We start from the raw sequence: 26208 nt of genomic DNA, 5'->3' as shown, positions 1-26208 counted from the left end.
AGGCTAAAATTTAAAAATCACCAAAGAAAAAATTAATTAATTAATTAAACTAAAACCCACTAAGGGCTAGCAAGGATGAAGAGAAAGTTAGATCACCCATACAGAACCACTTCCACCGCTGAAGGAAATGGAATAGTCACTTTGGAAAACAGCATGACTGTTTCTTTAAAAACTAAAGATGCAACTGCCATACAACCAGCTACTGTGCTCCTGGACATTCACCATAGAGAAATGAAGACATGTGTTCACACCAAAACCTGTACGTGAATGTTTATATTTATAGCAGCTTTATTTCTAATAGCCAAAAACTGGAAACAACTCAGATGTCTTTCAGTGGGTTAATGGTTACACAAAATGTGGTCTATCCAATACCACCATTGCTAACTACTACTCAGCAATAAAAAGAAATGAACTATTGATACACACAACAACCTGGATCAATCTCCAGAGAAAAAGGCCAATTCCAAAGGGTTACATACTGTATGATTCCATTTATAGGGCACGTCTGAAATGACAAAATTATAGAAATGGAGAATAGATTAGTGGTTTCCAAGAGTTAAGAAGGGCTGGGGGACTTCCCTGGTGGCTCAGTGGTTAAGAATCTGCCTGCCAATGCAGGGGACATGCGTTCGAGCCCTGGTCTGGGAAGATCCCATATGCCGTGGAGCAACTAAGCCCATGAGCCACAACTACTGAGCCTGCCCATCTGGAGCCTGTGCTCCGCAGTGGGAGAGGCTGCAACAGTGAAAGGCCCATGCCCCGCTATGAGGAGTGGCATCCGCTCGCTGCAACTGGAGAAAGCCCTCGCACAGAAACGAAGACCCAACACAGCCAAAAAAATTAATTAATTAAAAAGAAATTAATTAATTTAAAAAAAGAAGAGGAGGAGGGGAAGTGGGTGTGAGCAGAATAAGGTATACTCTGATGATAGGAATGTTCTGTATTTTGACTATATCAATGTCAATATCCTGGTTGTGATACTGAAGTATAGTTTTGCAAGATACTAAATGGGGGGTGAGATAAAGGGTATATAGAATCTCTGTGCTATTTCTTTAAATCACGTGTGAATCTACAATTATTTCAAAATAAAAACTTTAGTTAAAAAATGAATGAAGGGGGCTTCCCTGGTGGTGCAGTGGTTGAGGGTCTGCCTGCCGATGCAGGGGACACGGGTTCGTGCCCTGGTCTGGGAAGATCCCACATGCCGCGGAGCGGCTAGGCCCATGAGCCATGGCCGCTGAGCCTGTGCATCCAGAGGCTGTGCTCCACAATGGGAGAGGCCACAGCAGTAAGAGGCCTGCGTACCGCAAAAAAAAAAAAAAATTTTAATGATGGCCATTCTGACTGGTGTGAGATGATATCTCATTGTAGTTTTAGAGAAATGCAAATCAAAACTACAATGAGATATCATCTCACACCAGTCAGAATGGCCATCATCAAAAAATCTAGAAACAATAAATGCTGGAGAGGGTGTGGAGAAAAGGGAACATTCTTGCACTGCTGGTGGGAATGTGAATTGGTACAGCCACTATGCAGAACAGTATGGAGGTTCCTTAAAAAACTACAAATAGGACTACCATATGACCCAGCAATCCCACTACTGGGCATATACCCTGAGAAAACCATAATTCAAAAAGAGTCATGTACCAAAATGTTCATTGCAGCTCTATTTACAATAGCACGGAGATGGAAACAACCTAAGTGTCCATCATCGGATGAATGGATAGAGAAGATGTGGCACATATATACAATGGACTATTACTCAGCCATAAAAAGAAACGAAACTGAGCTATTTGTAATGAGGTGGATAGACCTAGAGTCTGTCATACAGAGTGAAGTAAGTCAGAAAGAGAAAGACAAATACCGTATGCTAACACATATATATGGAATTTAAGAAAAAAAAATGTCATGAAGAATGTAAGGGTAAGACAGGAATAAAGACACAGACCTACTAGAGAATGGACTTGAGGATATGGGGAGCGGGAAGGGTAAGCTGTGACAAAGCGACAGAGAGGTATGGATATATATACACTACCAAACGTAAGATAGATAGCTAGCGGGAAGCAGCTGCATAGCACAGGGAGATCAGCTCGGTGCTTTGTGACCGCCTGGAGGAGTGGGATAGGGAGGGTGGGAGGGAGGGAGACGCAAGAGGGAAGAGATATGGGAACATATGTATATGTATAACTGATGCACTTCGTTGTAAAGCAGAAACTAACATACCATTGTAAAGCAATTATACTCCAATAAAGATGTAAAAAAACAAAAAAAACACAAAAAAATGAATGAAGGAAAAATACGATCAGAAGAACAATTTCATTTGATATATAACAACACTGAACATTATTAAATATTCAAACACTACTTTATAATTTCTTAGTTTCGAACAATAAAACACATCCCTTGAATTTTCTCAATCACAGCCATTCTACAAAGATTAATATCTAACCAGTAAGAATTCAGCTCACCTTCCACACTGTCAGAACAGGAAGTTCCAATGCCAGTGTCACCACTGTCAGAAGCTATACTATGTCTCCTGATATGGTTATTTCGCTGGTTAGATGGAACAGTTGTGGCCTGCCACAATGATTCATTACCAGGTAACCATGCTGATGAAGAATAATCTGGGCCTACAAAAGAAAATATGCAGAAGTTAACATTTATAATGTCTGTGAGTAAACAGAAGACATCTTTTGACCTTGTAAAAAATGCAAGTAAGGTAAAATAAGCTTATTTTCTGCCGAAATTAATTTAAATAGATCAGTGATATCTAAGATTCACCAAATAAACTTACTTATCACACATACACAAATTCAATGCTGATTTAGCAGCTTCCTCTGGCTGAAGAGCTCTGATTTCTGCTCATAGACATTGAACTTTTATACATGGAACTACTGTCTGATTTAAAATATCAACTCTATCATCAATCCATCTGGAAATGTCAGCACTCTGCTTTGTAATATTTGATAGGTAGGCATCTGTGATCCCAGACACAGGCATTAGCTGAGAATTGGGACTCAGGGAAAATCTAATCAAATCATATTGCATGACAATGTAAGTAGAATGTGCTCATGGAAGGTCAAAAAAATCTATTTTTTTCCACTATAACCTAGCCACTTAAAATTTTAAATTCTTTTGCATTATTTTAATTGATTTTAGTTATCTTTTGATAAAAGTTTAACACCAGAGCATCTTCCTGGCTCTTTAATTTTCCCTTTTGAGTTACGTTAAATCTTCATTGTTTAGCTAATGTATCACTTTTCAGTGTTCTCTTATAATCTTTATTTTCACTTACATTGTCCATTTTTACTTAACTTCCATTTGTCTTTTTCTGATTTATCCATCATTTTACGTTTTTGCTCACTTCATTCTTTTACTGTCTACAATGCCACTCGAAATATACCCATGGGGCTTCCCTGGTGGTGCAGTGGTTGAGAGTCCACCTGCTGATGCAGGGGACACGGGTTCGTGCCCCAGTCCAGGAAGATCCCACATGCCATGGAGCGGCTAGGCCTGTGAGCCATGGCCGCTGAGCCTGCGCGTCCGGAGCCTGTGCTCCGCAACGGGAGAGGCCACAACAATGAGAAGCCCATGTACCGCAAACAAACAAACAAACAAAAAATATATACACACACACACACACACACACACACACACCCAGGGACCAATGCCACTCTGTGAACTATTAATTACAAGTTCATAAAAATTAGGTGCAGAAATAAAGGACAAGCACTGAAGAATGTTTATAGTAATTTGAAAGAGCAATTTTAAATCTTGAATTTTATACAAAGCTATAGTAGCACATGTCTTTATCAACGGTTAACACAGTGGCTCTAAAATTGAAGCCTGTAGACTTATTTGTGGGAGTTAACAAGCTCTGTACAAGAATTTTGAGCCTTCAATTCAATTATACCCTTGAAAATTAATAAGCATATTAGAGATGACATGAATAGCTACCTTAAAGCAGACATTATCACATAACTGTAATACTCCCATTTGGGTTTTATGTTTGCAATTGCAGTTGCTTCTAAGTAAAGCAGAAATGACTGGGCACTTATCATGATGTGAAACAAAACACCATTACAGAATTATCATGTTACACGCTACTGAAATTGGCATGCAAGGAGAGCTTTCTAGCAGTTTAATAAACATAAGAATCACAAAATGACAAACACATCCACAAAATTAATTACATAATTTTTACCACACTTAGGAACAGTCATTCTCTTTATTAATATCAAAATATATAAAGAGATTAATAATAAAACCAGGGACTTCCCTGGTGGTGCAGTGGTTAAGATTCCACGCTTCCAATGCTAGGGGCCAGGGTTTGATCCCTGGTCAGGGAACGAGATGCCACATGCATGCTTCAACTAAGAGTTAGCATGCCACAACTAAGGAGCCCACCTGCCACAACTAAGACCCAGTGCAACCAAATAAATAAATAAATAAATATTAAATTGTTTTAAAAAAATAATAAAACCAGACCTGAAGCTATTTTCTACCATATTAACCCCAACATTAAAGTTCTAGTTCTAATAAAACATTATGCCAAATTATTATCTTTCATTTCTATTTATAATATAATATATAAATTAAGTTTGAGTTTTATAGATCTATCTATGAAGTATACAAGCAGCCTTAAAAGTCATATACATTTAAATTAACTCAAGCTTAAAAAATAGTGGCCAAAGAAACACTTCTACCAGCTCTGAGGTCTAGAACAACCACTTAAAACTTTGTAGATTCTAGACCTATCTCAGAATGGGACTTATCTTAATTCATCTGACTAAGCACTCACACATTAAAGCACCAGGTGAAGGCATTCTGTCGCCAGATCTGCTCTAACTCTGATTGTCTATAATCTGCACCAAAGATATTTTCTTTAAACAGCTTCTCAGGTAATATTCCTTTAAATGAACTCAAAGTCCTATCTAAACCATTATCAAAAAGGGCAACCAGCCCACTACTTTATCTCCCAAGTGCAAACCTATTAATTGGAGAAATTTTTTTAGGAATACTCAGAAAACAACATAAATAGGCTGGTAGTACATGGAAATGGCAAATAAAGATATGAAAAGATGTCCGACCTTACTAATAATGAGAGAAATGAAAAAGACAACAATGTTTTTATTTTTAGATTTTTAAATTATCATAACATTAAACACCACTGGCAAATATCTGAAATACCCATGTCAAACAAAGTGCAGAGAAAGTTCACACACTTTTGTAGGTATATAAACTGATAGAACCTTTCTAAATTAGGGCATCTGGAAACAGGTATCTAAATTTCAACATGTACCTAAATTTCAACATAAGACCTCCTACTAGGAATTTTTATAAAGAAGTAATAGAGAAGTATAAAAATATATAAGCACAAGGACAGTACTTTAATAATAAAAATAAATGCCTAGAAACAAAATATGTAAGTTAGTTGATAATCTTCAAGTGCTAAAAATAATTTTACTGACTTTTTTTTTTTAACATGTAGTGACATCCAAAATATTAAGTATGTGTGGGAGCAAAGCATTTGTATCACTACATATATAGTATGATTCCATGGTTAGGGAAGAGATTGTACATTTACATATATGGAAAAAGGAGCTTCCAGGGAGCTCTACGTCTAAATGTCAACATTGACTACAATGTTTTACTAAAGGAACAAATACATTACAGAACATTTACTCTATCACTAGGGATGATGACGATGATGATGATGATGATGATTATACACTATTATCTTCTGCGGAAAAATGCTGAAAATTACTTATATTGATTTGCAGATTACATCAACATTTGATTCTGAAAGGAACCAGCTATAGAGCAAGGTATGTAAATTCAACAGATTCCTGGTTAACAATTTTACAAAAGCTGCATAAAACCACTGAAATAAAGTAAAAACTCTTGCTTTTAGACAATATAATCATCTTGAGCAGTATAAAGTAGTATTACATGTTTAGGCCACACCACCTCCACCCCCATTTATTGTTAACAAATCTTGGCTCAAGGAAACCATTTGTAGATAAAAAGATATAATACCCCCGCCCCCCAGCCCCCCCACCCCCCCACACACATACACACCAGTAACAGGGGGTAAAAGAAGAAAGAAAGAAAAAAAACACTGATAATGATATGGTGTTATTACCAGAAGCTGGGAAGATTTTCAATAATTAGTCTTAAATCATTAACTATTACCAAGAAGAATGGCTCAACAAAACTTTTTCTGAAGCTTTCTGAAGGTCAGACAGTAAGTATTTTCACCTTTGCAAGCCATTTGATTTCTATCAAAACTATCCAGCTCTGTCACCATTGTGGTAAAGGCAGCAGTAGACAACAGAATGGGTATGACTGTGTTGCAATAAAACTTTATTTATAAAAACAGATGACAAGCTAGATTTGATCCATGGGCCCTAGTTTGCAGACCCCTGATCAAGAGTAAAAACTTATTCTAATAGATAAATATTCTCTAAAATCCATCTGACTCAAAATGAGTAACTTCAGCCGGCATGTTAATTCATTCCTTTATTCAGAAGAAATTCTAGTTCATCCTAGAGCACATACCACAGCAAGTCCTGCTGCTCTAAATCTGAAAATTCATCGGAGCATTACTGAAGTTATCTGAGGACTACCAACACCAACAACTTTTTTGGATTTCTTTTTCCAGAATAAACAGTCTCAGTTTGTAATAAGGAAGAAACTTTTGCATTCTTTTACAAGTTAATCACTAAAGGGATGTTCCCTATAAGCTTAAATTATACATAATGGCCCATCTCTGGGAAACCTGCCTCCCAGGTAGTGAGCATTAAGGTGAAATACCTCTGTTTAGCTCACACGAGAAACATCCTGACCAGGCCCACCTGTGAATGACTACAGGGAGGAAGAAATTAACACATCCCCTCTGGAGGCTGACCGGAACCAGGAAATGTTTGACTTTACTCCCTCCCCTTTTAGTATAAAAGAAGCCTGAATTCTAACGCAGGCAAGATGGTTCTTTGATGCATCAGTTTGCTGGCTTTCCAAATAAAGTCACTATTCCTTGCCCCGACAACTCATCTCTCACTTTAACAGCCTGTCGTGCAGTGAGCAGTACAAGCTTGAACTCGATAACAAGTTGACCTGTATGGTTTATTTATTTATTTTTTGGGCCACGCCGTGTGGCTTGTGAGATCTTAGTTCCCCAACCAGGGATTGAACCCAGGCCCTTGGCAGTGAGAGCACAGAGTCCTAACCACTGGATTGCAAGGGAATTCCCCTGTATGGTTCAAAACTCTTAGACAACATCAAACATAGTATGATGATTAATTTTATGTGTCAACATAACTGGACCATGGGGTGGCCAGATACTGGGTGAAACATTATTCTGCATGTTTCTGTGAGGCTATTTTTAGGTGAGATTAATATTTAAATTGGTAGACTGAGTAAAGCAGATTGCCCTCCATATGTGGATGGGCCTCATCAAACCAGCTGAAGGTCTGAATGGAACAAAAGGTTGACCCACCCCCAATAAAAAGAGAATTTTTCCTGCCTAAAGGCCTTCAAAATAGAACATTGGCTTTTCCCTGTCTTTGGACTGGAAGTGAAACATCAGCTCTTCCTGGGTCTCAGGCCTGTCAGCCTTCAGAATAAAACTCCAACATCAGCTCTCCTGGTTCTCAGGCCTTCAAATTCAATTTTAAACTAAACCATTGACTCCCCTGGGTCTCCAGCTTGCTGACTCACACAGCAGATCTTGGGTCTTACCAGCCTCCATAATCACATGAACAAATTCTTTACAATAAATCTCTTCCTACAGATATATAGAGATAGAAAAAGAATATAAATACACATTTTTTTTCTCAAGTGCACATGAAACATTCTCCAAGACAGATCATGTCTTATGACACAAAATAAGTCTTACTACATTTAAGAAGATTTACACCATATCCAGCCGTCTTTTCCAATGACAATGGTATGAAATAAATCAATTAAAAGAAGAAAACAGAAAATTCTCAAATATGTGGTACTTAAACAACATGCTCCTAAACCACCAATGGGTCAAAAAAGAAATCAAAAGGGAAATCAAAAAATATCTTGAGACAAATGATGGAAACACAACATAACAAAACTTATGGAATGCAAAAGTAGTTCTAAGAAGGAAGTTTGTAGTGATAAATGCCAACATTAAGAAAGCTCAAATGAACAATCTAACTTTACACCTTAAGGAACTAGAAAAAGAACAAACTAACCCCAAAGTTAGTAGAAGGAAGGAACTAATTTAGGATTCCGGGCTTTCACTACCGTGGCCCGGGTTCAGTCTCTGGTCAGGGAATTGAGATTCTGCAAGCTGCGTGGTGACGCTAAAAAAAAAAAAAAAAAGTTTAAAGAAGGAAGGAAATAAGAAGAATCTGAGTGGAAATAAATGAAATATAGACTAAAAAGACAACTGAAAAGATCAATGAAACTAAAGCTATTTTGAAAAGATAAACAAAACTGACAAGCCTGAATGACTATGGGAAAAAAAAGTCTCAAATAAAATAAAAAAGGTGACATTACAACTGCTCACACAGAAATACAAAGGATCATAAGAAACTGCTATGAACAATCATAAGCCAACAAATTGGCCAACCTAGAAAATTCCTAGAAACATACAACCTAAATTCCTAGAAACATACAACCTACCAAGACTAAATCATGAAGACAAAGAAAGTCTGAACAGATCAATTACTAGTACAGATACTGAATCAATAATCAAAATCCTTTCAACAAAGATATGTCCAGGACCAAATGGTTTCACTAGGGAATGAATCCTACCAAACATTTGAAGAATTAATACCAATCCTTCTCAAACTCTTCCAAAAAATGGAAAGGGAGAGAATAATTCCAAACTCTTTTTAAGAAGCCATCATTACCCTACACTGGACACTACATTACCCAGACAAGGACACTACAAGAAAATCACAGGCTAATATCCCTAATAACATAGATACAAAAATCCTCAACAAAATATTAGCAAACCTAATTCAACAGCACATCAAAAGGACCATACACCATAATCAAATGGGATTTATTCCAGGGATGCAAGAATGGTTCAACATATGCAAATCAATAAATGTGATATACCACATCAACAACATAAAGCATAGACATCATATAAACTCAAAAGATGTAGGAAAGGTATTTGACAAAATTCAACATCCTTTCAAGATAAAACTGTCAACAAACTGGGTACAGAGGGAACATAACTCAACACAATAAAGGCCATATATGACTAGCCCACAGTTAACATCATACTCAACAGTGAAAAAGCTGAGGAACAAGATCAGGAACAAGACAAGGATACCTACTCTCACCAGTTTTACTTAATGAAGTACTGGAAGTCCTAGCCAGAGCAACTAGATAAGAAAAAGAAATAAAAGGTATCCAAATCGGAAAGGAAGCAGTAAAACTGTCTCTATTTGCATATGACATACTATATATGGAAAACCACCAAAAAACTGTTAGAACTAATCAGCAAATTCAGTTAAGTTACAGAATACAAAAATCAATACATAAAAATCAGTTATGTTTCTATATACTAACAACAAATTATTGAAAAGACAGATTAAGAAAACAATCCATTTACAATTGCATTGAAAAGAACACTAAGAAGTAAATTAAACCAAGGAAGTAAAATATCCACACATCAAAAACTATAATACCTTGAAATGAAAGAAACTGAAGAAGACACAAATAAATGCAAAGATATTTCATGCTCACAAATTGGAAGAATATTGTTAAAATGTCCATACTACCCAAAGTAAGCCACAGATTCAATGCAATCCCTATAAAAATTTCAATGGTATTTTTCACAGAAATAGAAAAAACAATGCTAAAATTTGTATAGAACCACAAAAGACCTTGAATGGCCAAATCAATTCTGAAAAAGAACAAAGCTGGAAGCATCAAACATCCTGATTTCAAACTATACTATAAAGCTGTAGTGATTAAAACAGTACTGTCACTAAATAAAGACTCACAGATCACTGGAATGGAACAGAGAGCACAGAAATAAACCCATGCATACACAGTGAGTTAATTAACTATCAGGGATCCAAGAATATACAAAGGGGAAAGGATAAATGGTGTTAGGAAAACGGAACAGCCGAAGGCAAAAGAATGAAACTGTTCCCCTATCTTACACGATACACAAAAATGAACTCAAAATGGATTAAAGATTTGAACATAAGACCTGAAACCATAAAACTCCTAGAAGAAAACATACAGGTATGCTCCTTAACATTGATCTTGCAATGATTTTTTTGGATTTTGACACCAACAGCAAAAATAAACAAATGGTACTATATCAAACTAAAAAGCTTTTGAATAGCAAGGAAAATCATCATAAAAAGAAAAAGAAAGGAACGAACAAACGAATGAAGGAAGAAAGAAAGGAAAGAAAGAAATAAAAGAAAAAAGAAAAGAAAAGGCTTCCCTGGTGGTGCAGTGGTTGAGAGTCTGCCTGCCAATGCAGGGGACACGGGTTCGTGCCCCGGTCCGGGAGGATCCCACATGCCGCGGAGCGGCTGAGCCCGTGAGCCATGGCCGCTGAGCCAGCGCGTTCGGAGCCTGTGCTCCGCAACGGGAGAGGCCACAACAGTGAGAGGCCCGCGTACCGCAAAAAAAAAAAAAAAAAAAAAAAGAAAAGGCAACCTATAGAATGGGAGAAAGTATCTGCAAACCATATATCCAATAAGGGATTAATATACAAAATATATAAAGAACAACTCAACAGCAAAAAAACACCCAAATAAACTATGGCCAAAGGGCCTGAATAGATATTTTTCCAAAGACACACACACACACACACACACATACACACACACACACACACACACACACAATAGAATATTATGCTAAGTCTTAGCATCTAATGTAGAATATGATGACTATAGTTAACAACAGTTTTGTATACTTGAAATTTGCTAAGAGAATAAAACTTAAAGTGTCCTCAACTTAAAAAAAAAGGAATTATGTGAGGTGATGGATGTGTTAATCAACTCTAATGAGAATCCTTTCTCAATGTATATATATATCAAAACATCACATTTACACTTAATACATTACAATTTTATTTATCAATTATACCCCAATAAAGCTAAATTTAAAAAAAAGAATCCAACATTTGGGACAATGGGGCTATAGAATGTTCCTTAAGCATTATTTCTAATAAGGAACTGTTACAAATAAACCAAAAGGGAGAAGGGAACACAATTTTGGCCATTAAAATAGTGAAGACCTAAAAGTATAAAATGTTTATATTGTCAATCTAAGTAAGAAATAAAATTTAATAAATCAGAAGTTCACAAATAACCTCAGATTTCATATTGTCTAGGAATTCTCTGAACTCTTTTTTTGCCTGTTTCTAGCTTAGCACTCACCATATCAAACTGAAGTTATCTGTGCCTGTATCTGTCCTCCTTCTACACTGTAGTAATAGTCATTGAGGGCAAGGACCATGTGTTCCAGATCTTACTCAGTGCTGCAGCCAGCATATAGTAAACATTCAAACAAACAAAAAAAACTGCATAAAGCAACTGGAAAGAAATACATCAAAATACTACCTGTGGTTTTCCCTAGATGGTAAGATTACTGGTAATTTCTTTGACTTTTATGCTTTGTATTATTACTTTAATAATCAGAAAAATAAGCTTTATTTTTTTAATCCTTAAACCCTACCACTAATAAATCAAATAATTTACTTATTAAGTACCTCTTAGTTATTCTATACCTGTGCTAAGTAACTATTAATGAAAGTCTTTGGAGATATGTTTTCTGGGAAATGGGTATACAACTTAGTTGGCCTAGTTTGGAACAAAATGCGTACATTCTAAAACATAAATCAAACTACCTTAACTTTTTTTAAATGTTTAAAAATTCAAAACTACAAATTAATGTTCACAAAATGAATTATATTTATACACTTAAAAGGAAAAATATTTCTTCAAAGTAAAGAACTTAGAACAGACTGGTTCTTTGTTTTGGTTGATAGCTACAAGTCTGTTTCAATATCACAATTAATTTAGTCCAGTAGAAGAAAAAAATTATGAAGCTTTTTAAAGCTGTAGGAGAGTCTACCAGGGAAACACAGCAACTCATATACTTTGACAAAAGACCAGTGCAGTCCTTTTTCTAGGAAGGCATCCTCATCAAAAGAACTCTAGAAGAAGGAAGCATATAATAAGTCCAATCACATCAGGCAAATCATTCGATCAATCAATGGGGAAAACATGTCCTATTCAGAACAGCATCTTATTCTTTTAAATCAGTAAGACATTTTAATTTGCTTATGATGGTATCACAATGATCTTATTTATGCTAAACTTTTCCTTTTAAAGGAATAGGCAATTCATTCAGGTTTCCCAAAATGACGAAATTATCTCTAGAAGGTGATCTCCTCTAGCCTGAATTCACATTTGTCTTAACCTTTAAATATAACTGCTACTTTCTTAAAAAGATCCAATATTTTATGTGCCTAGAACACTGAAGATAATTAACAAAATGTCATGATTGAAATAACATTCTAATCTTTCATTTAGATTGAATGAATTCAATCTGAGAAGAATGACATGGCGTGTCTCTATTCAACATAATCCAGAATCACAAAGCAGTCAGAATTAGACACGAATATGTTTACCAGGTGATACAAGGAAAATTTTCTCACACAATAGTTATAAGACTACACTACTAAAAGGGAATTACTCAATTTCTAGATATGTAAAAAAAAAAAAGCAAACTTTAAGGCTCAGTAATCTCTGAAATAAAGTATTACCTAGGTCCTATCATATTAGAGCAACTGAATGACTGTGTAGAATCCGCTCTCTCTAGAACAAAGATGCATTTCTGCAAGAACAGCAAAGATTCCCAAGACACCATACATTGGGACTTCTCTTTGGAAGACAGTATGTTACATTTCTTAATACCAGTTTCAATAATTTTAAATAGAATACTGAATGCCCAGGGATAACTTATTTAATAATTACTAATATTTCTCACATTGGAAATACAGGAAGATTAGCATCAAATGAATAAGTAACCTATTATATTTTATTTTATTTCTGAAGCTTTTTTTCTAAATTGGAAGCAAAAATGCACACAACATCAAGTCTTCCACAATATGCTAACATAATTGTAACTGCACTTAGAAGAACTAATCTTATTGAATTTTTAAAATGACAATGCTAAGCCAAAAAAATAAACAACACCATTGACAAAGCAGATTTATAGTTGTAAATAAAAAGCTCAATATACAATACAAACTATGAATACAAATTACGGTGTTTTTTAAAATGTAGGTTATCACCCATTCAGTGCACTGAGACCAACCTTTTTTAATAAAATAAAACAGAAAAAAAAAGAAAATATCAAATCATATTTACCCTTATTTGACATAAGATACACAAGTCTCACAATATAACATCTCTGAAATGTTAACAAGGACATCTCTGAAATGTTAACAAGTACTTCTCCTCAAAGTTCAGAACAGTAGCCTTCAAACTGCCCCAATTCTATCAATAGAAACCAAGTTAAAAAGAAATAAATGCAGGGAATACAACAACAACAAAAATCTCTTTTCCTTAACTCATACACCTAATCCATTTCTGAAACTCTTCAGTCCATTTCAGAAGTATTCACTGAATTAGTTCTCTCCTCTTCTTCCCACTGTCACAGATCATATGTCTTTTGGCTGAACTGCCGCACAGATGTCCTGCTGGAGTAACTGCCCAAGCCAGCCTCTACCCTACTATCAGAAAATATATTTACGTCATTCTTTTGCTTAAAACTCAAATTCCTTAACTTTGGCAAAGTTCTTCACCAGCTGGCAACCTCATTTTCTAAGACTTTACAATCCTACCCCTCCCACGTCAGCTCCTCTATACTCTGTAGCTGCACATACCTAACCACTGCCTCCAAACAGATCAGGTTCTTTCGTTGACTCCAAGCTATTTCTCTTCTCTCTCTTCTTTAAGAGTCCTGATTCAGAATTAACTTGCTCTAAATGTTTTCTCTGATTTCTCCAGGTGGTATTAAAATAACTACTACTTTGTGCTCTCCCAATATATCACTCAAAATACCATAACAGCATTTACTAAATTATATTAACCCATATGTATTTGACTTTCTTCTTCCTCACCAAAAGGCAACATTTTTAGTCTCTAGCACAGAGCTGCACAGTTAAGACAGGGTCTCAATAAATGTCTCAATAAATGTAGTCATTATAATGTAGTCATTATAACTACTGGGTACCCAATAAATGTTCCTGGCACAAAATTAAAATTTTGGAAGCTTTATAATTAGATCTTAAAAATAGTCTTTGTTTTAGAAGGATTAAAACAGGGTGTTTTTTTGTTTCGTTTTGTTTTTGGTTGTTGTCTGTTTGTTTTAAAATCCAGGAGATTTTAAACTATCCCTTGAGCCAGTTTGCATTTAAGTATCTATTTAAAGATCAGTAAATATTTTCCAATGCAGATAAAAACAAACAAACAAAACAATAAAACACTAATAATTATAAGTGATTTGAAAGGCTGTTGGCCAAAATTCCTAATAAATGTGGGAAAACAATTTTCAATAGCGTCAAAAGGCACAAAAAAGTCACCCAAAAATTAAACAGAACATTAAAACACAAGAAAAATATTCACATTAATAGTAATCAGGAAAACAAAAACAGAAAATCTTGTACTACACTGGAAAATACCTAGCTAAAGTGAAAGAAACATAATATAGAGATATTTATGTTATTCATCCTACTCTTCTACTTCATTTCAGTACTGTTTACCTCTAGGGTAAGTGACTCCAATAGTTTTACTTTTTCTTTAATTATAGAATTAATAGTATAGCTTAGTGGAAAAGAATATGGACTATGAAACTAGACTGCCTGGGTTCAAGTTCTGTACCACTCTTATAAGCAGTGAGATCTTGAGTAAGTCACTTAGCCAATCTGTGCCTCAGTTTCTTCATATGTAAGAAGAGAAAAAAAATTATAGTATCTATCCTATAGGGCTGTTGTGATAATTAAATGAATTAATATGTAAAGATATTTTTTAAAGTGCCAGGCATAAAAACAGACACAATAGATCAATGGAACAGAATAAAGGGCCCAGAAATAGTCTCTTCAATAAATGGAATTGAGAAAACTGGACAACCACATGCAAAAGAATGAAACTGGACCTTATCTTACACCACACATGAAAATCAATTCAATGGGTTAAAAATGTAAGACTTGAAACCGTAAAACTCCTAGAAGAAAACACAGAGGTAAGCTCCTTGACATCAGTCTTGGCAATGATTTTTTTGGATTTGACACCAAAAGCAAAGGCAACAAAAAGTAAAAATAAAAAGTATACTACATCAAACTAAAAAACTTCTGCACAGCAAAGGAAACCATCAACAAAATGAAAAGGCGATCTGCTGAATAGGAGAAAATATCTGCAAGTCATCTATCTTATAAGGGGTTAATATCCAAAATGTAGAAGTAAATGATACAACTCAATAGAAAAAAAACAATCTGATTAAAAAATGGGGAGAGGAACTGAAAAAACATTTCTCCAAAGAAGACATACAAACGGCAACAGGTACATGAAAAGGTGCTCCACATCACTAATTAGCAGCGAAACGCAAATCAAAACCACTGAGATAGCACTTCATACCTGTTAGAATGGCTATTATTAAAAAGACAAGAAATAACAAGTGTTTGCAAGAATGTGGAGAAAAGAGGAAACTTGTACACTACTGGTGGGCATGTAAATTGGTGTAGCCACCATAAAACAGTATGGAGGTTACTCAAGAAACTAAAAATAGAACTATCACATGATCCAGCAATCCCACTTCTAGGTATATACCCAAAAGAAATGAAATCACTATCCCAAAGGGATACCTGCATCCCCCATGTTCACTGCTGCACTATTTACAACAGCCAAAACACAGAAACAACCTAAGGGTCCATCAACAGATGGATGACTAAAGAAAATGCATTTGTACAGAATGGAATATTATTCAGCCATAAGAAGAAGAAAATCCTGTTGTAACATGAATGGACCTTGAGGGCATTACAATAAACGAAATATGCCAGACAGAGAAAGACAAATACTGTATGATCTCATTTATATGTAGAATCTAAAAACAAACAAACTCATAGAGACAGGGAACTGACTGGTGGCTTCCAGGGGCAGGTGGTGGGAGGGTGGGGGTTTGAAACAGGTGAAGGTGGTCCAAAAGTACAAACTTCCAGGTATAAGATAAATAAGTTTGGGGATATAATGTACAGCATGGCGACTATAGTTAACAATACTATACTGTGTATCTAAAAGTTACTAAAATTAGTAAATCTTTAAAGTTCTCATCACAAGAAAAAAAAACATAACTACGTGTGGTGATGGACGTTAACTAAACTTATTATGGTAATCATTTTGCAATATATACATACAGCAAGTCATGATATTGTACACCTTAAACTAATACAATGTTATATATCAATTACACCTCAATCAAACTGGAAAAAAATCTACCTCAATCTAAGTTAATTGGCTTTCTTGCATTTAAGGATTTAAATCGAATTTTAAGTAATCAACACCTAGTATTCTTTGCTTTCTAAATATAAAAAAGAAATCTGGAAGTTCATTAACTATTACTATTAAAACTACTTATTAGTACTATTATTACTAAAATTAATAAAAATAATTTTTAAAAATATTACCACAAAAGGTATAAGACTATAGTCTTCAGATGTGATTCTAAATGTCCTTACTTTCAATTTGAGTATAACAAGGAAGAGTTTTAAACTAGGTGGAGGTTAAAATTAACTCAATTAAGAACAATGATAAGATGGATAAATAAGTGGTTCACCTTTCACATAAAAAGTATGAATTCAAACCAGTAATATTCACTCACAATATAAAACAAGGAACTCAAGAGCGTCAGGGTAGCAACGAACAAAGGTAAGACCATCTCCTTCTATGAAAAAAATCATGTGCCTGTTGATTTCAATATGTGGAGAGGCCAAAGATTCCTATCTTATACTCTGGTTACACGAAATGCTGTATTCAAAAGAGTATTTGGTAGCTATTTGGAATGAGGGCCACATATTTAATTTAGTCTCTCATAAGCCTTTGTTTCTGTTTATAAACTGGAAAAAAATGAGGTATGATAAAAACTAATAAGAGGTTTTTTTAATAAAACCACTACAAACGTGAGGGAGTATAACAAGTCGTATTCCAGAGGGGTTTACCTTTGTCTTTGAATATAACTATTTCACAATATCAATTAATAGAGAAAATATTCTACATGGTAGCAAATTATGTCCAAACTTAAGAAGGATCATCAGCCCAGGAAGAAATAAAAGCACCAATAAAAATAAACATTCCTAAATAAAGTTGTTAAGACCTAATGCTGCTAGACCTAATGAAAATTCACATAGCCACTGACCTCCAAAGAAAGCAGAGTAAGCTCATTATTTCTCAATTAGCCTTTTGTTTTCTGATACTTAGGAGCCTAAGTGCTTTACATAATACATTTAAATGCCAAAACGAAAACAAAACTTTAGTTTTAAAACACTCCAAAATAAAGTTTTGAGAAAATTTATAAATAACACCCCCTAATTTAAAAACTTAACTTCTAGTTAAACTTTTCAGTACATTATTCCTAAAATGAGATGGGATGCTCAGAATTAATGAAAAAGCTTCAGTAATGTCATGACAAAGCAATGTATATTGATTATGATCAATAAACACACAATATCTGCCTCTACAAGACAGTGAAAGCACCTCATAGAAAACTTTAAACTTTACATGAAATGCAGTCCAAATTTTTCATCCCATTCTCTTTCAGAAGGTTAACTAAAAACTAGAGTTCACTTCAGAACTCTGAACTTTTAGTGTTAAGACAGCATCAATAAAGCAATGAAGACATCTACTATGTAAAGAGACATATACTATGTAAGCAATGAAGACATCTACTATGTAAACAAAGTTCCTGATCTTGAATCTACTATCTTTAAAGTAATTTAAAATCTCTTTAAAGTAATTTAAAACCTTACACCAGTTCAGATGCCCTAGGCAGAATCCTATAGTCAAGACTCAGTGACTGCTCAATGTAAGGCATCCCAGGAGACACCACCGCTAGTTTTAAAACTGAATGTCCCAGGCAAACCCAGATAGTTGGTCGCCCTAGCTTGAGACGTGGTAAGGGCAAAGAAAGCAACCCAAACACTCACTGAGAATTTAGGTACCAATTCTATGTAATAAAATGTGCAGACTCGATTAGAGAATCTTTAATCCCTACTAGTTTTAACTTTTTAAGTCTCTCACTGGAAGTATGCAGTGGCACTGGTCCATCCTCTTCTGTCTCGTCTTACATGGCCTCTTGGAAGCATGCGGCTCTGGGGGTGAAGACTCCTTCCTCAGTCTCCTCTCCTCTGGAACACCACACCCTGCTGGGTGCACTCCTACTTCACAGGCTGCTCCTTCTCAGTCTCTTTGGATGGCTCCTCCTCCTCTATCTGCCCAGAAGACGGTAACCTCTGCTGCCTTCTCCATACTCTACATGATCACGTTTAGGCATCATTTAGACACAGCTAACTCTCAAAATCCCTACCTCCACCTTCCCACCTCCCCACTGAGATGCAGACTTGTATACCCAACTTCTCACCTGAACCTCTAAAATGCATCTCAAACACCACACGGCTAAAACAGGACCCTTAATTCCACTTACCTTCCTCACATTCCTCCACACCTCAGAAAACGGCGCCGCCATCCATTATAATTACTGAAGCCCCAACTAAGACATCATCTTTGATTCCTCCTTCCTTCATTTACCACCCCCAAACCATCAGTAAATACTGTCAGCTTTATTTCTCGAGTATATTCCAGACCCATTCTGTTCTCTCCAATCCGATCTTACCACTCTGATCCAAGCCATCATCTCTCACCCAATCACCGCAATGACCTATTAACCGGCTTCCCTACTGCCAATCTTTCCCCCACTGCGCCACACTTTCTTCCCCCACAAAACAGCCAGGAGTGATCTATAAACACCAAGGACAGGGATATCTACTTCATCTCCCCAGGACACAGAACACAGAACGAGGTTTGCCTCACAGTAACACTCAGTGTGCTGAGCGAAAGAATGAACAGTCATCTCCCCTACCCACCCACAGCTGCCTTCCCCTCACACAGAAAAGAACCCCAAATTCTTACTAATTCTTACGATGCCTTACATCGGGCCTCCCTCACCTCATATCCCTACTCACTGTGCTCCAGACTCACTGACCTCTGATATTCCTCAAGCTCCCCAAATTCATTTCCACCTTGGAGCTGTTTCTATACGCTCTGCCTGGACACTCCTGCCCTCATGCCTGGCTCCTTCTCATCATTCAGGTCTCAGAGCAATGCTACCTCCTCAGGGAGGCCTTCTCTACCCAGCTCTACCCACACCATCTCACCAGCTCCCTTTTCTTCACAGTACTTAACATCAGCTGAGTTATCTTGTTAGTTTACTTACAGACTGTTTCCTCCCTACTAGAACGTAAGTTCCCTTAGAGCTGGGACCCTACCTTTCTTGTTCAATGATGTATCCCCAGCGCCTAGTACAATGCCTACCACACAATGTTTACTGAAAGAATGACTCATATTTACCAAGTACTTATGTACGTGCCAAGCACTATGCTAGGTAACAACAATGAATTTTTTTTAATTAAAGAAAAATAGAAAGTGCAAGTAAAATATTAGTATGAAGAGCAATTTGATGTTCTTTTACGTTGATCAGTCCCGTTCTTAAAATGAATAACCTTATACAATAAATTCCACTTTGTAGAATATTATTTTACCAGTGTAAAATATATATATCCTTAAGTAGTAACAATAATTAGTATTTCATTGTAGCTTTAGAAGTTATCTAAATGATCACATTGTTCATTTTTTAATATACAATTTGAAGGAACTAATTAAGCTATAACTCAGTAAAATCTGAGAGCCTTCATTTCTTCATCTTTTTCTCAGAGTACAAATATACACATTTCATCCACTCAGAAAACTCAAGACTGTGTAAAAACTTTCTGTTCTCAACATACAGAAACATTCACAACAGAGGCTGAACTCACCATTTACTGTCTGGCCTCAGATTAATTTACCAGCTTCATTCAAGCCAAGAAGCTATCAGTAATAATCAGGTTCATTTCACAAAAGTCATCACTAAAGTTGAGATTCACCCCTCATCCCCCAAAGCCTATTATAAAAGAACACGTCCAAATGAGTTTAGGCAGAAGAGTTATGTTTCATTGTTATCAGAGTACCTTTGGGTCCATTTAATTCAGAACCACAGAAAAACTTTGTATTTGACATAATCATACCAGCTACTACCACCATCATTATCACATCACTAAACACCTTAGGGCCAGGAATCAACTAGGAAAAGGCAGATTTAAAGCTTGAGGCACTGAACAAATGACACTTCTTCAGATCATGTAAGTATTTTCTATAGCATTTTCTTTTCAGCACACTTGAAAACTATCATATCCTACCTCCAAATGTTTTAGGGTTAAATGTATTAATATTTTGAAAGTATGATTTATAAAAAAGAACAAATTCAGTATACCTAAGTATAAGTACTCAAAATATCCCCACATCATACTAGATTTTTAAAACCTAAGGGAAATACATCTATCTTTCATCCAAATTTGAAACTATTATACATTTTGAATAACAGGATCTTCTCAAATGCACTCAACCAAATGCATAAAAGACATAACATTTGTTCTATTTAAAATTAGCTTTCTAACCACACTTGCCAATTGAAAAAAAAAAAGGAGGGGGAGGGGGGCCTTTTGTTTGATCTTTGTATGGACATATAAGAAAATATTCATTTTATTTTCATTTATAACAATTATCTCTGTAAAGCTGAAAAACTGTGGGTAAAGCCAAAACAAAATTAAATCCTAAAGAAAAGGTCAAAAGTTCAGTATTTTCCAAACCACGCTAATTAGTCCCACTTGTTTTAACTGCTATTACCTTAAAAAGAAAGTTTTCTCCAATTTTTTAGAACACTGGTTCTACATTACCTTTGGTTTTCCCTTTAGTTACATAACTGTATAAACAAACCAGTTTTAGGACACCTAGAATTAACCCACTTACTGAGACAAACTCATTTAAATACCAGAAATAATTTACATATCTCCGTCTTCACACCGGCCATCAAAACCAAAATGATTGCTGATAAATTCAATCAGAAGACTGGTTCCTTCTGCTTTCAGAAAAGCTCTAAAATCACTCAAGGTAGTCAAAAGATAATACTGGACAGTGTTTCAAATATATAAATTCCCTTTAAATTCTAAGAAAAAATGCCTACATGAACCAATTCAGCGGTCATTATCTTGACCTTCACCGTCTGCTCATTTGCTAAAGAAACCACACAAGTTTTTCATCTAAGGTATAAATTTTTAAACTAAAAAAATTTTAAAGATTTGCTTGGCTCAAGAAGAAAATAAACAATTATATCACTATTCTGTAGAAGTAATCTATTCTCAGCATATAGCTGAAAAAAAAATTTTATTGGAAAGGCATGTCCTGACTTACCAAAGGTTTATCACTGTCAAAGGTTAGATAAAATATATTTGTTGTAAAGATATACTGTCCAAATTTATTAAAATTGGGTAGTACTTATAAAGTATCTTCTTCTACTATATTCTTTGTCACAACAAAGGTTTAGAGGATACAATATAACCTCAAAGTCCTTCCTTCAGTTAATTAAAAATTTCTAAGCACTATGATGTTTTCTTCTTCATAGAAAACAGTGGAAAAATGGATACAATGCTTGAGGAATATTAAGCCTTCAAACATGTTATTATTACAAATAAAGTTTAAGAGGTTAGGTTACAAAGACATTACAGATGGCTTCTGACATGTACAGATAAACTGAAACCATTCCCTCCAGCCTCTAGGGATAATGAAGTACCTTCTCATTCACTGAAGTTACTTTGATTGCAGAGTTTGTAAGCACCCAGTGAGCATCAAAAACCTCTCAAGTGCTGTCTCCTCTTCTTAGGACAAATGGTATACATTTCAGAGAAAATAATTTCCTACTTATATGATTTTTTTTACTAAACTCATGCCTACGTTCAATTCTATTATTTCTAAAAGTGTTGCAGGACCAAATTTAAGAGAATGATTTCAAATCTAACTCTGGATTTTAAAATTTTTATGTCTAGATCTAACGTACAGTATGCTACTACAGTTAACAATACTGTATTGTATGCTTGAAATGCGTTAAGAGGGTAGACCTTAAAGTTTTCTCACCAAATACACGACACAAAAAGACGGTAACTATGAGGTGATGGATATGTCACCTAGTTTGAGTGTGGAGATCATTTCACAATGTGTGTGTGTGTGTGTGTGTATCAAAACCAAGCTGCACATATTAAATGTATCTATCAATACAATTTCTATTTGTCAATTACACCCTAAATGAAGATGACAAAATTATATATGTCTAAAAAAACCCCCACATCACAAATTTCTAAACTATCACAGAATTGCATTATTTGAAATTTTAATAGAAATCTGAGTTTGTGCCTGATATTTTTTAAATAGCAAAAATACTAACAACAAAAAACCACTTCCAAATGCTTCTGCTTTTTTGTTTCTCAAACAGCTTTGAAAATGTATACCAAAATGTCAGTTACACAAGTAGAGCTCATTTTGTGTAACAAGGTTACTTAATAGGAGTCCTAGAAGCACCTAAAGTTGTAGGAAAATCTTTGTGTAAGTACATATGGCGGTTTTTTCTGGATAAATGATCCATATAACTTGCAGCTTCTCATGGGGGGTTCAAAATTCAATTAAGATTAAAGTGCGTGAAAGAACCGTCAACGTCAGATAACTTGTCACAGGCAACCCAAGCCTTATTTTTTATATCACAAATTAGGGGACGATTTATCCTAATTTGGCGGCTCCTACACAACTTTTAAGTGATAAAAGGCATGAAATGGCTGTGCGTTACAAACAGCTCTCTTCACACACCCAACGCGGCAAACCCCCAATTTTCCTTGAGAGGGCCAGGGACAGGCAAACGGATTAACACCCCTATTGCTCAAAGATCGACTGGCTTTGGCAGGACATGTCCTCCAGAGAGAGCTGCTGGGCGGTGACCAGGTCGCAGTGAGGGGCAGGACCCCTCGGCGGGCACTTGCAGCCAAGGCATCACCAGCAGCCTCCTTCCGCCCCCAAACGCGCCCTAAAGTAGGGTGTGTGGACGCGGCTGCAGCAGATCCCGGTCCCTCTGGCGCGCGCCGCGCGGCCGCCGCTGCAGCACGGTCGCAGCGACCTTCCCGCCCGGGGCTCCGTGAGCCCCGTTACCCACGTCGGCCACACACCCCACGAGAAAAAGGGAGGAGGACGCACAACAAAGCCTAACCCGAGAAGGCCCAAGCAAGCTGTAAGTTGGGGCGCCCGGGCTGCGGCCCGAGGAGGAGCGGCCCGGACACCGAGCCGCGCCGAGCCGGTATGCCGCGATGCAGGGCGGACAGGGCCGGGGACGCGGGGCGCCAGAAGTCAGCCCGCGGGACCGGGCGTCAGCAGCCGGGAAGAAGCCGGGCTGGCGGGCCGGCGAGCGGCGTCGGGGGCGGGCGGCCAGGGGGAAACCAGGCCTGAGGAGGGAGGGGAGCGTTGGCGGGGTCCAGAGGCGCCGCGGTCGGCCGCGACCCCCACCCCAGCCGGGGGCCTGTCCCGTTACTTACCCGCCGGGAAGCTGCGGGCTCCTCCGGGGCTGTCCCGGCCGCCGGCCTCCGGGGCCAGGAAGCGCCCCCACATCGCGGGCGGGAGCGCCGAGTGGGCCGGGGGCGCCCGACTCCCCACGTCCGTCCTCCCTGCCTTCGCCTCCGGCGGCGGAAACTTGTCCGAAGCCTGGGCCGCTGCGGCACCGGCGGGGGGACCAGCGGGCGGGCTGGTTAACGGCCGATCAGCGACGGGCGGGGAGCGCAGGGGCCGGATTCGCCGCGGCGGCAGCTGCCATGGTCGAGCCGGCTCGGTTGAGGCCCGGGCCGGGGAAGCGGCGCCTCTGCGATGTCGGCGACTCGGTCCCCGGCTGCGCCCAGCCTCAGAGGCTCCAGGCGAAGTTGCAGCTGCGGCTTCTCTCCGCCCCGCCTCCGCTGGGGGAGCCCGAACCCGAGCCGGCGAGGGGCGGGGCCTGGTGGGGGCGGGGCATCGGGCGCTTACAAACGGCGTGCGCGGCGCCGGGCGGGGCTGCGGACCAGTACCAGTGGGTACCTTTATTCCCCTTTTCTCCGCAGGTGGCGAATAGTCGCTCGGACACACCAGCGGCCTTCCTCCTTCCCCATCCCCGCGCCCAGCGAGATGAGGAGAGGGAGGAAACTTGGCCCCGGGCCTCGTCTTTTGGTTCCCCTCCCCCCGCAACCTTGGGTAATCCCTCAGGGCCGGCAGGGCATATCTCAGAGAAGGGCGTGGAAGACCTGCCCTTCCATAAAGACTGCTTGTGATGAAAGAGGTTTCCTCGGGAGGGGCTGAGGGACTCCCAGTCTCATTTGGGATTGGGATTAAAGTTGTCATCATGCATTTCATAAGAATCGTTTATAGATCACTGTGGAGGATAGAGAAGTAGTCATTTTCCTCAACTCGCAAATTCAATGCCTGGGTGTGGGGTGGGGGGAGAGAACAGGTACCAAAATATCTACGACACGGAGACCTGCACAGAAAAAAGCAGAAAAGCCCCAAGGTACTCAGTACCAGAAGGTTCAGGGAGGGGCAGTAAATTTTAATCTAGTAGCCCAATGTTTCAGATAAGCAATCAGAAAGGAGTGAAAATGGCACGAAAGTGTGTAATGGGAGTGTAAACTGCCTTACACCCTAAACCTTCACGTTCCTCCTCTGCCTGGTCAGTTCCCACCCTTCACCTGAACCCATAGTACAGGAGCAGGTATCCTGAGAAGGAAAAAAGGGTGCAGCAATCTCTTTTTAAATCTTACTTCTCATGGGCAATATTTATAATCCTTCCAATATTTAGATCTAAAATAGTGCATTTAATAAATATTGGTCGGGCACTGTAGAAGGAGGCGAGCTCTGCGCATGGCCGATGAATCAGGTAAACCAGAAAGCAGGTCCCTAACCCTCAACAGGCTTTGAGTCCAGTGATGCTTTTTCCTGTTTTGGATGTTTGCTAACAAAGGCCTCATATTTGTATTTAAGCACCCTGTAATTGGGAAATACTGCTTAAAACTTTTAGAGGTTAAATTACATTTAGGTGTATAACCTATCACTTACCACAGCTGTTTTGTAATTTATCAGATTGCAGTTTTACTTTTAGGGTCCCCTGGGTACAGTTCCACTTATTTCTCCAAATCATGAGCAATTGGCCAAGGGTCAACTGTTTCTAAGGATAGAAAGTGATAGAAACATGAAAAAAAAAATGTGACTGGTTCCTTTCTGTGATTTAAATGTACATTAGTTCATGTAATATGACACATGCATAGTATAGGTTCAAAAAGAAACCTAAAAAAGTAAATTCTAAAATGAATTATCAGAAGCTATAGAACCAGATGAAAGTATCCTTTTTTTTCATGATTTATACTTACCATACTCTCATATTAGGTATAGCATTTATTAAATACCAAACTTTTTCTACACAGTTCCAAGAAATGTATGAACTATTGCAGATATATCTCAATCCTTTGTGAGTTTAATATGTACTACTGTTATTCCAAAACTCTGCCTACTTCCATTCAATTCTAAGCAGTGTTTTTAAAAAATCATTTACTCAGGTTTTCTACATGTTTTTGTCAAACTGAAGGGCATGCCACTATATACACCAAAAAAGTATGTGTGAAGCTGAGACTATGTAAAATATTTCAATACTTATTGAAATAAGAGTAAAAGCAAAGAGAAAAACATGTTGCTATTTTGGAAGTTGGCACCAAAGATAAAAAGTTTTGTGTCCCTACTAATTAAACTTGAGAGGATAGAGATCTAATGCAATTAAAATAACTGAAATACTAAGACTATTATGTATATGAGGTAAACTATAACCATCCTTTTTTTTATCATATGAATTCTGAATATATATACAGTTGATCCTTGAACAATACAGGGGTTGGGGGGGCCGACCCTCTGTGTGATAGGCATTTTCGAGTATAATTTATAGTCACTCCGAATCCCTGGTTCTTCAGTATCCACGGTTTGACATCCGAGGATTCAA

The 26208-nt window shown here is 37.5% G+C and overlaps 1 protein-coding gene across 2 annotated transcripts in view; it reads right to left on the bottom strand.

Moving 5' to 3' along the window:
- The window catches only part of CEP85L (centrosomal protein 85 like), a 153035-nt gene extending 127676 nt beyond the window's left edge, over positions 1–25359 (bottom strand). The window contains exons 1-2 of one of the 2 annotated variants that reach the window (XM_065889039.1): positions 25278–25359; positions 2469–2630 (exon numbers count right to left, since the gene is read on the bottom strand). In XM_065889039.1, the coding sequence (XP_065745111.1) occupies positions 2469–2630; positions 25278–25359 (244 nt within the window). Of the gene's footprint in view, positions 1–2468; positions 2631–23737; positions 23811–25277 lie in introns of those variants that run through there. The other variant, XM_065889040.1, reaches the window with a different exon arrangement.
- Positions 25360–26208: the final 849 nt, after the last annotated feature.

The sequence above is a fragment of the Phocoena phocoena genome, chromosome 12 (genome assembly GCF_963924675.1).
Source record: "Phocoena phocoena chromosome 12, mPhoPho1.1, whole genome shotgun sequence".
Classification (NCBI taxonomy): Eukaryota; Metazoa; Chordata; class Mammalia; order Artiodactyla; family Phocoenidae; genus Phocoena; species Phocoena phocoena.
This window is presented reverse-complemented; position numbering and strand designations above follow the sequence as displayed.